Below are 13,060 nucleotides of genomic sequence, written 5' to 3'. Positions count from 1 at the left end.
TGGGCCTGTGAGGTCAGTAGGCAGCCCGCGCTGCCCGAGGGAGGGACTGGGTGGCTGGGCCCCGCCACGTTCAAGGCACTTGAGGGCTGTGCCTGTGCGTTAGACAAATCTGGCTTGAGAAGCCAGAGACCCGGGGCTGTGGCTGCTGTCAGAGACATGACTAGGTCATTGGAAACCTCCCAGGAGAGAAGAGGTGAGGGCCGGAGCCCCGAGTGAGCCATCTTCCGGGTGATCAGGCTGCCCTCCTTTCCTGCCTCGGTCGCCTGGCGTAGGTCGGGGGAGAGGCCTAGCATCCATTTCTGAGGACTGTGGCTTCCTCCGCCGAGGGGCTTGGAGGGAGGCTGGAACCCGCCGCCTGGAAAGCGGCTTCTGCCGAAGGAGGTGCTCCTGCAGGGGTGCAGCAGTCTCCTGGGCCTCATAAGAAAACCAGTTCTCTGTAATCGCCTGCTGCCCTCCCCTTTCCCTCTGCTCCTGGGGGCCAGGCCAGGGCAGAGGGTGGGGTGGCGGGGGGGGGGGGGGGGGGACACACAGCAGTCACCCTGCAGCCTTTTTCCTGGGCCTGGACCACATCTGCTTTTCTGTTTAGCGCTTGGCAGCAATGTTAGGCACCGCCTGGGTGCTGCTATTTAAAAACCCTGGGGAAGAGCCCCGGAGTGCCACTGCCAGCAGAGTCCAGAAGTCCCCTGGGGTGCAACCCGTACCAGTGGAACACGCCACCTTGGAAGGGGAAGCCTCTCTGGCCTTGGCCGTGTGCGGCCCACGTTCACGATGAAGACATGCTTCCTCGTGCACAGAACAGTGCCTCCTTTACTCAGAGCTCAGCCTTATTGGAAGCCTCTTGGGTCCCAGAGCCATCAGAGGACCACTCCCCCAACCCTGGAGCACCCACTTCTTTCTGTAGAGCGGGGTTGAGCCTTGAGACTCTCACTCATGCCTGTTCCCTCCTGCCTCTCTGGTCCCAGGCCCCCTGGCCACTGGATCCCTGAGGATCTCAGAGAGCTCCATCCCCACAGGCTCCGTCTGTGGCCTTTCTTCTTTAGTAACCATGGCAACACCTCCATTTGGCTCCAGACTGGTGGAAAGGAGGGTAACTTCGGGGACACCCGTCCTCGAGCTCAAGCCCACGGGACTCTTCCACAAACACCTTCTGTGCCCATGAACTTCTAATGGAATCAAAGGAATCCATGTGTTATTCCCATTTTACAGGTCAGATAATAGGGCCTCAAGGAGGGTCAGGAGCTTGTCCCAGGTCCCAAGGAAGGGGTGGATGGAGCCAGGACTCAGGCCCAGGTTTGCCTGCCTCCCCCACACCCTACTCCTCTGAGTCCTGGCTTCTCAGCCACTCACCCTTATCAAGCCCTGCTTCCAGCTCCTTTTCCCAGCACATCTGGCCCCAGCTGTGCCCAGTCCTCATCCCAGGCCTCTGGGCCGGCAGTGGTCTTCCTTTCCCTCAAGTTGGCCCCAGGCGGTCTCCACAGGCTGCAGCCTTCCTGATGGCTCGCATCCCAGTGGGCAGTGATCTTTGCATCCTCCAAGCCCCCCAGCAGTGGGACACACGCCTTCTGGGGTCCTCAGCTGCCTCCACACCTATGCATCTACGAACACAGCGTGAGATGACACGCTGCACCTGGGGCATCCTGGCCTCTCTCATGTCTTCCTCTTAGGGGCCTTTGATGTTGGGATGCAGGAGGCTGTTTTCCAGAGTCCGGGAGTGTCTACAGTCCCAAGAGTTCGGTGGACCAGCCATCCATCCCTCCCCAGACAGATGAGGAAACTGAGGCCCTGAGAGGGGGCATGAAGAAGGGCTGTGTGGTTTGAGCTGTCCCCTGATGGGAGGTGGCATGGGGATGGGGTCAGCCCTAGATGGAGAACACTGCCCCCCCCCACCCTTCACCTGCTGCACCCTCATCCCCTCTGAGCTCTGCTGTAGGGGCGTGTCCAGTAGGTGGCGAGCGGCTATGCATCTGCTTCTGGACCCACCTTAATGTCTTCCCCGGGAGTGAGACAAGCCACCACTCAGTCGGTCACCTTGTGTAACTAGTTTTCCCGTTGCTGCCCTCATGTATCGTCTGCCCTGAGTATTTGTGCAGCCTTTGGGCTTAGATAAGGAACGCTGGCTTGCCTTAGCCTTCTTTGGTGATCTCCATCAGAAGCATCTCGAAAGAACACCATTGTTGGTGAGGCCGGCCCTTTGTCACATGGCCTGGCAGAGCGCTGCCCTCGCTTAAGAATAGACCAGCTCTTGGGGGTAGAGCAGGGGTTTCTGGGGTGGAGTAAATGTTACCAGTTTCCTTAGGGAAGGAGAATCCTCCTTAAACAGATTCTGACTTGAAAATTTGATGACAGAAAGCAGTTGAGTCTCAGCAGAGAGAGAGGAAAAAAAAAGAAAAACCAAAGGAGACAGATTTAACTTTGATTTAACCTTGGGCTCCAGCAGCTGGAGCCTGTCCAGCATCCTCAGGATGATTGCTGGCAGGCGCTGTGGCACAGAGAACGAGGACCTGCCTCTCCAGGGTCCCCTGTCCAGGAGGGACCACTCCTCGCCTCCCTCTTCTGCAGAATTCCCAGCTTCTCCTCCCCAGTAAGCCCTGTGGGTTTACTGTCTGTGGTTTTGCTGGTCAGGGATCCGCTTCTCAGGAACTTGAAATGCTGCTCAGTTCACTTCTCATCACCCGCTTCAGGGGCTCACATCTGGGGACACTTGATCTTCACGCCTACAGCTGGTTCTTATTAAAGTTAACTGAAGGAGATCTTTTCTTGTAGAGAAATGTTTGTTCCTGGTAATATAAAGGATTTTTTTAAGTAGTCATAGAGATGGGAGTTTATTTTTTTTGCTGTTATAGGGCTGTACCTGCAGCATATGAAGGTTCCCAGGCTAGGGGTCCAATCAGAGCTACACCACAGCCACAGCCATAGCCAGATCTGAGCCGCATCTGTGACCTACACCACAACCCACGGCAACGCCGGATCCTTAACCCACTGAGCAAGGCCAGGGATTGAACCCGCATCCTCATGGATCCTAGGCAGGTTCATTACCTCTAAGCCATGATGGAGACTCCTTAGATGACAGTTTAAATGCTGCTGTATCACTTGTCTGAGGCTTAGGTTCTGCAAATGGAAATAACAACTACCTTGCATGCTTACTGAGAAAATAAATAAGATGCTCAATAAATGTCACTTCTCCTCTCTGCCCAAGGAGGAGCCCCTTCCACACACACACACACACACACACACACACACACACACACACACACACACACACATTTTTACTTAAGACAAGTCCTGAGAAGGAGAAGCCCAGTGGAGAGAGAGGCCTGCAGTCATCCTCACCCCTGTGCACACCAGAGCCTTGGAAGCCATCCCTGGCCTCGCTCAGTGGATTAAGGATCCGGCGTTGCCGTGGGCTGTGGTGTAGGTCACAGACGCAGCTCAGATCTGGCTGTGGCTGTGGCTGTGGTGTAGGCTGGTGGCTGCAGCTCGGATCAGACCCCTAGCCTGGGGAACTTCATATGCCATGGGTGAGGCTCTAAAAAGGCAAAAAAGAAAAGAAAAGTCTCAAACCTCTCACCAGCAAGAGGTGCCTGTGCTGCCACCACATCTGTGAACACAGCGTGAGCTGACCTGCTGCACCTGGGGCCTTCAGGCCTCTCTCGCCTCCCTCTGAGGGGGCCTTGCTGCTGGGATGCGGGAGGCCGTTTTCCAGAGTCCAGACGGGCCCACCAGTCCAAAGAGCGTGGTGGACCCGCCATCCATCCCTCCCCGGAGAGATGAGGAAGGGGCACAGAGAAAGGCCGTGGGGGTTCAGTTGTCCCCTGACGGGGAAGCGGCATGGGGATGGGCCAGCCCTGGAGGGGGAACACTGCCCTCCCTTCTTCTGGTCCAAGAGCCTGTCAGATGCTTGTCCCCTTGATCCTGGGTGTTTTGCCCAGCCTGTCTGTAGAATGGGGTAAAACCCACAGATATGCGCCAGGCAGCTGATGCAGGTGAGGTCCTGGGGGCCACCAAGGACACCTGCGCTGTGGAGGTGGACTCATCTCGTCCTGTGGCCCCAGGCGACAGGCAGCGGGGTTTCTTGTTTGGACGCATCCTAACCATAAAGTAGGAGTTCTGTTTCTAACGGAGAACCTTTTGTTTGCTTGTTTCTAGAGCAAATCATGGAGGAAAATAAAAAACATGGTGCACTGGTCTCCCTTCGTCATGTCCTTCAAGAAGAAGTATCCCTGGATCCAGCTGGCGGGACATGCAGGTAGCTGCTGCTCTCCCGGACTTTCCAACGGGATGTCCAGCTCTCGGGGGGGGGCAGGGGTGGGGAGGGGTCCAGCATGTGTTGAGGGTGGACCTGGCCCTGGATGCTCTCGAGGATGCCCACCGAGAAATTCGGTGGTCTTCAGTCACAACCACTCTTGAGAGACAGCCCTTAACACTACCTTGAAAATGCACACAAGGGGTTCGCATTGTGGCTCAGCAGGTTAAAAACCCGACTAGTATCCATGAGGACACGGGTTCCATTCCTGGTCTCGCTCAATGGGTTAAGGATCTGGCCTTGCCATGAACTGCCCTGTAGGTCGCAGACATGGCTCAGATATGATGTTGCTGTGGCTGTGGTGTAGGCTGGCAGCTGCAACTCCGATTTGACTCATAGCTTGGAAACTTCCATGTGCTGTGGGTGCGGCCCTAAAATGCAAAGAAAAAAAAAGAAAATAGAAAATGCACACGGACACGTGCCTTCCACCTCCCCACCAGACACACACCCTCCCCCTCTGTCTCTGTCCTTTCTTTCTCTCAATCTCTCTTTCAATGTGGCTCAATAAAACAGATGAAACCATCAGTCTTTATAGCTTGCCCGCCATCAGTCACTCTGGACAAAGAAGCAGAGCCAGGTGCCTCACTGAGTGCCTGTTGTGGCCACATCGCCGGGCTCCTTGGGGCGACAGCATGAGTGGAGACGCAGGGTCTGCCCCGAAGGAGCCCGGAGCTGGTGGGAGAGGCAGGCAGGTCACTCCACCAGCGGAAGACGGTGTGGAGCGCTGGGTGCATGGGCCAGGCCCTGGGCTGGCCAGGAGCTTCCAGGTGGCCTCTCAGAGGCAGGGCAGGAGGACATCTCGAGCTGTCTAGCCCACTCATGGTGGCCCTTTGAGGTGCCTCGTCCATGGGGCGTCACTTCAGTGGCAGTGGCAGTGGCAGTGTCACTTTAGGCCAGCACAGGCTCTGACATTTCCTCTCTGTCCCCAACCTCATTGGTCCATCCCAAGGCAGGCGGATGGACATCCATCCTCGACACTTACTGAGGGTGTGGTCAGAAGGAGCACGGCCCAGGCAGGCCAATCCCTGGACCCCTGAATTGCAGCCAGTCTCCCTGTCCTGGGATTAAACCTGGTCCCATCAGGGCGTCTCCTCTCCTAAGGCCAGAGACACCTTTGTGGCCAAGAAGCTAGGTTGGCAGTGGGGTTGGGGGCAGTAGTCACACAGAGAGGGGCAGCTAGGTTGTGGCACAGACCCCTCCCCAAGACCCTCCAGCAGCCAGCACGGGGGTCCTTCATCTTCAGAGGAGGAGCCTGGGGTCTGGGCCGTCAGGGCAGAGGGGAGGACGGGGACTCACACCCACTCCCCTGGAAGGGCTTGCTGGTCGACCAGCAGGGACATAAGCACACCTTTGGCCCTCTGCTTGGCAAGCCCCTCAGCATCCCCAGGCTCTGGGATGGAGGGGGTGGGCGTGCCTGGCAGGTGGGTCAGAGCCTTGAGGACCAAGGCTGGGGACCCAGGGCCTCCTCCCCCCTTGCTCTGCAGGGAGCTTCAAGGCCGCCGCCAATGGCAGGATTCTGAAGAAGCACTGTGAGTCGGAGCAGCGCTGCCTGGACCGGCTGATGGCCGACGTGCTGAAGCCCTTCGTGCCTGCCTACCACGGGGATGTGGTGAAGGACGGGGAGCGCTACAACCAGATGGACGACCTGCTGGCTGACTTCGACTCCCCGTGCGTGATGGACTGCAAGATGGGCATCAGGTGAGCCGGGCTCCTTCGACAGGGCACCCCTGTTCTTCAGCGCCCCGCTGGCCGGGTGGCAGATCCTGGGCTCGGTGTCTGAGGCTGTCAGGAGGCCGGGCTTTCTGGGCTGTCCTGAGGCCTCCTGTGTGCGAGGCCAGGCCAGGGGTTCTGGTTGGACCTCAACCCTGGCATCTCACGAATGTGCAGTCGGGACAGCGACGCCGGCTTTGCCCACGACGGCCACTCCCTTCCCTGGTGAGCCTGGATGGGGCAGAAGCCAATCGCTGGTGGAGCCAGAAAGGGGGCCTGGGAGGGCGCAGAGCCTCCCCAGGGAGAAGGCAGCAAGCACCATGAATCAGTCGGGTGGGATTGCTGTGGGGCCTCGGGGGCAGCTCCCCAAGACATGACATGAGCTGCAAGGGGGAGACTGGAGTGGACGCTCCCCTCATTTCCCCCCCTTTCCTTAGTCTTATGGCTTCACCGGGCAGGCTTCTGCTCCCCCATGTGACATGGAGGCCTGACCTTCCTGCCGGGGTGGGCCAGGTGGCCGAGGCCATTGCCAGGACACCACGGGCGGCTTTGTGGCTCCTCTCACAGGGGAGCCCTGCCATCCAGCTGGTGACGCATGTGGGCATCTGTGCCCAACCCCTTTCCTCCCCCTACCAGCGCCCGACTCTGCCCAGACTGAGCACATGCGGGCCCTTCATGGAGAAAGCCCCATGTGGAAAGGGACTTGACATTGAGGCCTGCTTCCTATTTAAGGCGCTACTGAGAACTCTTTGCAGAAGTGCAGCCACCCACCCACCCTGTGGGCCCCACAGCGCACTCAGGAGCATTTGGGATGGTGGCCCTTTCCTAGCCATGTGGTGCGTGCAATACACACACACACATACACACACACACACACACACACACACACAGGGGCCAGTATGACACAAGTCCATGGAAAAGCAGCCTGCCCTGCAGCTGTCATCACTGACCTGGCTCTGAATGCATGGGCATGCATAAGCATGCATAATGTATTTTGTGTGTGCATGGGTGTGCATACAGTAGTGTGTGTGCATGCATGTGCGTGTGTGCCAGGGGAGACCAGCTCCTTATGGTCCTCTTCGCCTCCTGGAAGGTCCTAAGTGACCAGGTCCAAGTTCACATCCAAGGATTAGCTTTCTTTTTGTAAGAGTTGGTACCGTGATTTCTGAAAACCTATCTTTTAAAGACTTCATGGATGTGACCAGTCTGTTCTGGGTCCCAACCCAGCGGGTTGGCAATAACAATGGGAAGTGGAAGAGCAGTCTCCAGGGACAGATGGGGACAGTGGAGGGCAGGCCTGTTGTCACAGGCCACCACGCAGGTGCAGGGAGAAAACTTCCCTCTCCTGACCCAAGGCTGCAGATTTCTATTCCAGGAATGGTCCCAGGCAGCAGCTGAGCCCGTTGTCGGGGGAGAAGGGGAGTTGAAAATAGGAGCTGGGAAGAGGGTGGTGATGTGCGCCACACCTGTGAGTGCCACAGGGGTGGCTCGCCCTGTTGGCAATGGGGGTCAGGGAGGCAGCCAGGGGCCCGGATCATGTACTATCCCTGCTCCTGTTACCTCTGCGGCTTCCTAAGGACCCCTGCCAGTACAGCTGGCACCCCACCACACACCACATGTGCGGCGGGCAGGGCAGTGCACAGTTCAGTTGGCTGCATTTTCTCAGAGCCCACGTCCAAGGAGCAGGAAAAGGAGTTCCCATCATTGCTCAGGGCTAATGAACCTGACTAGTATCCATGAGGACGTGGGTTCGATCCCTGGCCTTGCTCAGTGGGTCAAGGATCTGGCATTGCCATGAGCTGTGGTGTAGATTGCAGATACGGCTTGGATCTGGTGGCTGTGATGTAGGCTGGCAGCTGCAGCTCCAATTCGACCTTTACCCTGAGGAACCTCCATATGCCGCATGTACAGCCCTATAAAGACAAAAAAAAAAAAAAAGAAAGAAAGAAAGAAAAGGCACAGGAGAAGCCTGGCAAGTCTCTGCCATAGAACCAAAGCTGAGGAGCCCCCAGGCTTTCCCACCTGTCATGGGCTTCTTCCCCCAGCACTGTGGCCGCTTCAGAGGCCACCTTCTGGCCTGACCTCTGTACGCTAGGGGGTGGTCCCTCTTCAGAGAGAGCCCTCAGGCTGCCACGGCACTGGGGAGATGGGTGGGGTGGGAGCAGGAGACAGAAGACGCTCCCCGGCCCACAGAGGTGCTGGCTTCCGAAGCCCTCGCTTTGCGAAGGGACCCAGGCAGCCAAGGGGAAAGGGGACCGCCGAGGGCTCGAGAGGACCTGCCCTCAGTCCCCTTCCCACCCTCGCCCAGCAGGACGAGCCGCCAAGCGCCCTGCCTCCTCCTCCCTCCTTGGCTGGTCCCGTGAGCCTGCCCCTGGGCTATGCCAGGCCTCCCCAGTGGTCCGGGAATGAGGTTGCCCCCATTAGGCAAGGCGGCCCCCTCCTCCGTCGAGAGCCAGGCCCAGCCCACAGCAACGCGTGCCCGTCCCGGAGGAGCCTGACTGGCCGGGGCTGCCTGCGGCCCAGCCAGCGGCCCTCATGCGCCCCCTTCCTCAGGACCTACCTGGAGGAGGAGCTGACCAAGGCCCGGAAGAAGCCCAGCCTCCGGAAGGACATGTACCAGAAGATGATCGAGGTGGACCCCGAGGCCCCCACCGAGGAGGAGAAGGCCCAGCGGGCCGTGACCAAGCCACGCTACATGCAGTGGAGGGAAACCATCAGCTCCACAGCCACCCTGGGGTTCAGGATCGAGGGCATCAAGGTGAGGACAGCCTGTGGCACCCAGCACCTCTGCCGACACTGGGTCCTTGGGCTCCCTGGCCTTCACCCCAAGGGGTCTGGCTGCTCCCGGGACCCTTGGGAGGCTGTGAGATGCCTCCGCACAAAGGCCCAGGGTGTGGGCTGCCAGCCCCAGGCACAGACGTTCAGGAAAACTGGCCCACGCACTCCTTGGTCTGGGCCTGGGAGGGGTGGCCGTGTAGGGGCCCGGGGCCTTGGAGGGGGTGGCGTCAAGCCCTGCCCAGCCCTGAGCCCCACCCAGGAGCCAGTTTGCTGGATGCCCGTGCGAGGAGCTGGCTCATTCTATCTGCAGCCCCCACAGTCAGGACGGGCTGTGGATGCAGGCCAGGGAGGCAGCTGCCCTGGAGGCCAGCCACTGCCTCTCAGGTCACCAGACACCTCCGGTGGGGCTGCAGTCTGGGCACCCCCGCTTCCGGGCCACTTCTTTCTCTTTCCTCTCCTCTTCACCCTCCCAAGAGGGCTCCGGGAACACCCTCCACACCTCCTCGGCTGTTAGACTTGAGAGCCAGCTCGGCCATGCGCTTCACCGATGGAGTGGGGCCATGAGGCCCTGGTCCCGCGGTCTCAGGCCACCGTCTGTCCCCAGCAGAGCACAGCCCCTGACCTTTCTTGGGTTTCTGTTCTCTGTCCCTTCTTGGCCCGTGTTGGCCAGCCCTCTGGTCAGAGCTGGACGCAGGTACCCTGACTCTGGAGCCAGGGGAGCCAGGGGAGCCTTGTGCTCCTCCTGTCGGCTGGCACTGGGTGCAAGGTTCTACAACCCTGAGCCTTGCTGCCAATGGTTTCAGCCCCACCCCACCCCCGCCCGGGGCCTGCTGATTTGCGACCTCCGGCTAAGAAAGAAAGCCATTTGCCCCTCCTGTCTTCTGAAATTGTCCTTTTTTTTTTTCTTTTTTGGCCACCCTGAAGCAAATGGAGTTCCTGGGCCAGGGATCAGATCCGAGCTGCAGCTCTGACCTAAGCCACAGTGTGGCAATGCTGGATCCTTAACCCCCTGTGCTGGGCCGGGGATCGAACCTGCATCCCAATGCTCCCAAGACGCCACTGATCTCATTGTGCCACAGTGGGATCGCCTGTTTTTGTTTGTTTGTTTGATTGAAGTATAGTTCATTGACGAGGCTGTGATCATTTCTGCTGTACAACAAAGCGACCCTGTCGTACATATGCACATGCCCATCCTCTCTGATTCTCTTCCCACATAGATGATCAGAGAATCCTGGGCAGGGTTTTCCGTGCTCTATAGCAGGGCCCCTCTGGCCAGTTGTGCATATCCCAATCCCCAACCCCCAGCCCATCCCTGTCCCCACCTGTCCACTTTGGTAACCATAGTTTTTCAAAGTCTGTGAGTCTGTTTCTATTCTGCAAATAGGTTCATTTGTATCCTTTATTTTTTTTAGATTCTACATATAAACGATACCATAGGATGTTTGTCTTTCCCTGACGAACTGCGCTTAGGACGATTTGCATTCAGTCTGAGAGTAGATTATCTGCTCCTCCTGCTCCTCTGAGTGTTCCTTTAACTTCCCATAGTTGCTGGAAAGAGTTCACTTATCCCTCTGCCTCCCTGCCCATCTCAAGCTGGATCTTTTGGTCTTTGTCTGTGGTCCAGCTGCAGGAATGGCCAGCAGCCCATCTTCTTAGGCTGAGGGTGCCAGCTCCACCTTTGCCACCCGCCTCTCCCCTCCGCTAGTCCAGGGAACACCCTGCAGAGGACCCCATGGGAAAGGCGGCCGACCCCTGGGCTCTCCACCTCTGCCCCAGCGTTCTGTTCTTGCAGCCACAGCCCCGGCGCCTTAGCTCCCCTCCACCCTGGTGAGGCACAGACCCCAGTCTGGGGGCTCCTAGTGGACCCGGCCTTTCTCACTCTTTGTCCTGAAAGAATAGATTTCCTCTTAGAGGTGCAAAGCACCCGGGCTGCCTGAGCAGCCTGGAACCGTGTAGTTACTGGGCTCAGGAAATGGGGCCATCGCTTGCGCTCAGGGGGCAGGACGGGCAGGCTGTGTGCTTCTTGGCTTTCAGGGAAGCTAAGTAAGAGACCTTCAATTACAAAGGGAATCAAGCTGGACTTGGGGCAGGGAACGCCTCTCCCCTGTCTGTTGTGGGGAGGGTGTCCCTGGTCGGCAGGACCTTCAGGCACCCTGGTTCCAGAGCCCGGGCTGCCGGCAGCCCTTGCATCTCCCTCAGCCCCTGCAGCTCACTCAGGACCCCGAGGACGGGCCACTCCTCCGTTCTTGGCCCCACGTCCCTCATGCCTCCAGGCCTTCCTGCTGCCCTTCACTCTGCCCAGGATGGGAGTGCCGCCCCTTGCTCTCCTCCGCCAGGGTCCAGCACAGGCTCCCCTCTGCTGTGCCATCCCATTAACCACCCCGGGCCAGGTCGCAGCACCTCCGTGTGCCACCCTGGGGTCCACCCAGGACTGGCGGCTGGCTCTGGGACCCCCGGGGGTGAGTGCCTGTGTGCCCTCCACCAACCCCCTCCTGGACGGGATGTCACTCTCCTTCTCAGAAAGAAGATGGCTCTGTGAACCGGGACTTCAAGAAGACTAAGACGAGGGAGCAGGTGACCGAGGCCTTCAGAGAATTCACTAAAGGCAACCCTAACATCCTGGTGAGAAGGGGCCGGGGGGGGGGGGGCACGGAGTCTGGGCAGGGGTGGCCATGTCATCTCTGGGGGTTCTTGTCCAGCTAGGCTGAGCCAGGCCGGCAGCCGTGGTGCCCATGCAGAAAGCCCTGGCCCCAAACCTACATCTGGAAGGTGAAGAGAAAGGCGGCGTGGTTGTCCGCCCCGTCGGCGGGTAAATGGGCAGAGCGGTGAACACCAGCTCGCTCCTTCCTTAGCTGGTCACTTCTTCCCTGGGCCGGCAGCCACGGCTCCCGAAAACGTTTCTGTCCCCTTTTGCACCAGCTGCCGGCAAGGTAGTAGGCTAAGTGCTCACCAATCCTCAGAGCAGCCCCCTGCCACGGGTGGGTATCCTTGCCCCCATTTTGCAGATGAGCAGACTTGAGAGGTCAAGGACATGTAGCTACGAAGGGGCAGGTGGGCCGGCAGCCAGCATCTGGCGCTTCTGGGCCTGGCCGGGCCTCCATCAGGCTGAGGCCAAGGGGAGGAGGTGTGCCCAGAGGGGGCAGGGGTGTCACATCACCCTCCTCCCTGCAAGGACTGACTGGTCCTCTGAACATGGGGGTGGCAGAACATGCCAGAGTGACTTTGCCCCAGCAGGAAGCAGGCTGGGCAGATGCTCTGACCACTGGGATCAGCTGAGATGTAGGGTGTGCCGAGCCCCCACACCGCCAGGGCAGGGTGCCCCGTGACAATCAGGCTCGGGTACCCTGGGGTCCTGAGCCCTGGAGCCTCCAGGAGAGGTGTCTTCTCCTTCACAGGCTCCCTGGCATGGAGTGGGGAGGGCAGCACCCACACAGCCTTTCTCCCGGGAGCCTCAGCCCCGCTGCAGCTGAGGAATCTCCCTCCCCACTTTCCTGGCTGGGGGACTGCCCTTGGCCCCTGGCTGGGAAGACTGCCCTTGGCCCCTGGCAAGAGCTGCGGCTTCAGTCGCAGGGCCCACACGTCAGCTCTTCTATAGCCTGAGCATCTGGCTCCTGATCACCTGCCGGGCGGGGGAGGGTCTCAGCTCATCAGCAAAGCCTGTCACAGACTGCATGCCCCTGCACCTGGCTGAACCCCAGACTGGCGGTGCTGCACGTGACATCCAGGAACCGTGCGTGCCTGTGTGCGACATGCTTCCTTCCCAGCCCCTGGGGAGGATGGGTGCCCCCAGGGCCAGCTCTATGAAGAAGCCACTGGCAGAGATATTTGCGGCTCTGGCTCTTACTTACTCTGTCCTTCCGGAGGTCAGGGTACTGAGGAGTTCCCACTGTGGCACAATGCTATCGGCAGCACCTTGGGAGTCCTGGGACACGAGTTTGATCCCTGGCCCAGCACAGTGGGTTAAGGATCCAGCATTGCCACAGCTGTGGCTTAGGTCACAATTGTGGCTTGGATCTGATCTCTGGCCCTGGACTCTGTATGCTGCAGGGTGGCCAAAAGTGAAAAAAAAAAGTCAAACTGAAGTTGGTGTCAGGAAGACACACACCACAATCGGGCTCTCTCTGGTGCTGTCTGCACTGCTGGCAGTCCAAAAAGGACCTAAACCCGCATGTGAGGGGCTCCAGGAGACCGCCTGGCTGCCCGGGCACTTTCCCTCTCAGCACCTCCTGTGGAGTGGAGGAAGTGTGGGACCAGAACCCGGAGGCCCCC

The 13,060-nt window shown here is 59.0% G+C and overlaps 1 protein-coding gene across 2 annotated transcripts in view; it reads left to right on the top strand.

Moving 5' to 3' along the window:
* ITPKB (inositol-trisphosphate 3-kinase B) overlaps positions 1-13,060 on the top strand; it is a 106,569-nt gene that overhangs the window by 88,678 nt on the left and 4,831 nt on the right. The window contains exons 2-5 of one of the 2 annotated variants that reach the window (XM_047754968.1): positions 4,147-4,246; positions 5,788-6,001; positions 8,567-8,771; positions 11,312-11,413. In XM_047754968.1, coding sequence (XP_047610924.1) covers positions 4,147-4,246; positions 5,788-6,001; positions 8,567-8,771; positions 11,312-11,413 — 621 coding nt within the window. Of the gene's footprint in view, positions 1-1,664; positions 1,875-4,146; positions 4,247-5,787; positions 6,002-8,566; positions 8,772-11,311; positions 11,414-13,060 lie in introns of those variants that run through there. The other variant, XM_047754969.1, reaches the window with a different exon arrangement.

This window comes from Phacochoerus africanus, chromosome 12, assembly GCF_016906955.1.
Source record: "Phacochoerus africanus isolate WHEZ1 chromosome 12, ROS_Pafr_v1, whole genome shotgun sequence".
Classification (NCBI taxonomy): domain Eukaryota; kingdom Metazoa; phylum Chordata; class Mammalia; order Artiodactyla; family Suidae; genus Phacochoerus; species Phacochoerus africanus.
This window is presented reverse-complemented; position numbering and strand designations above follow the sequence as displayed.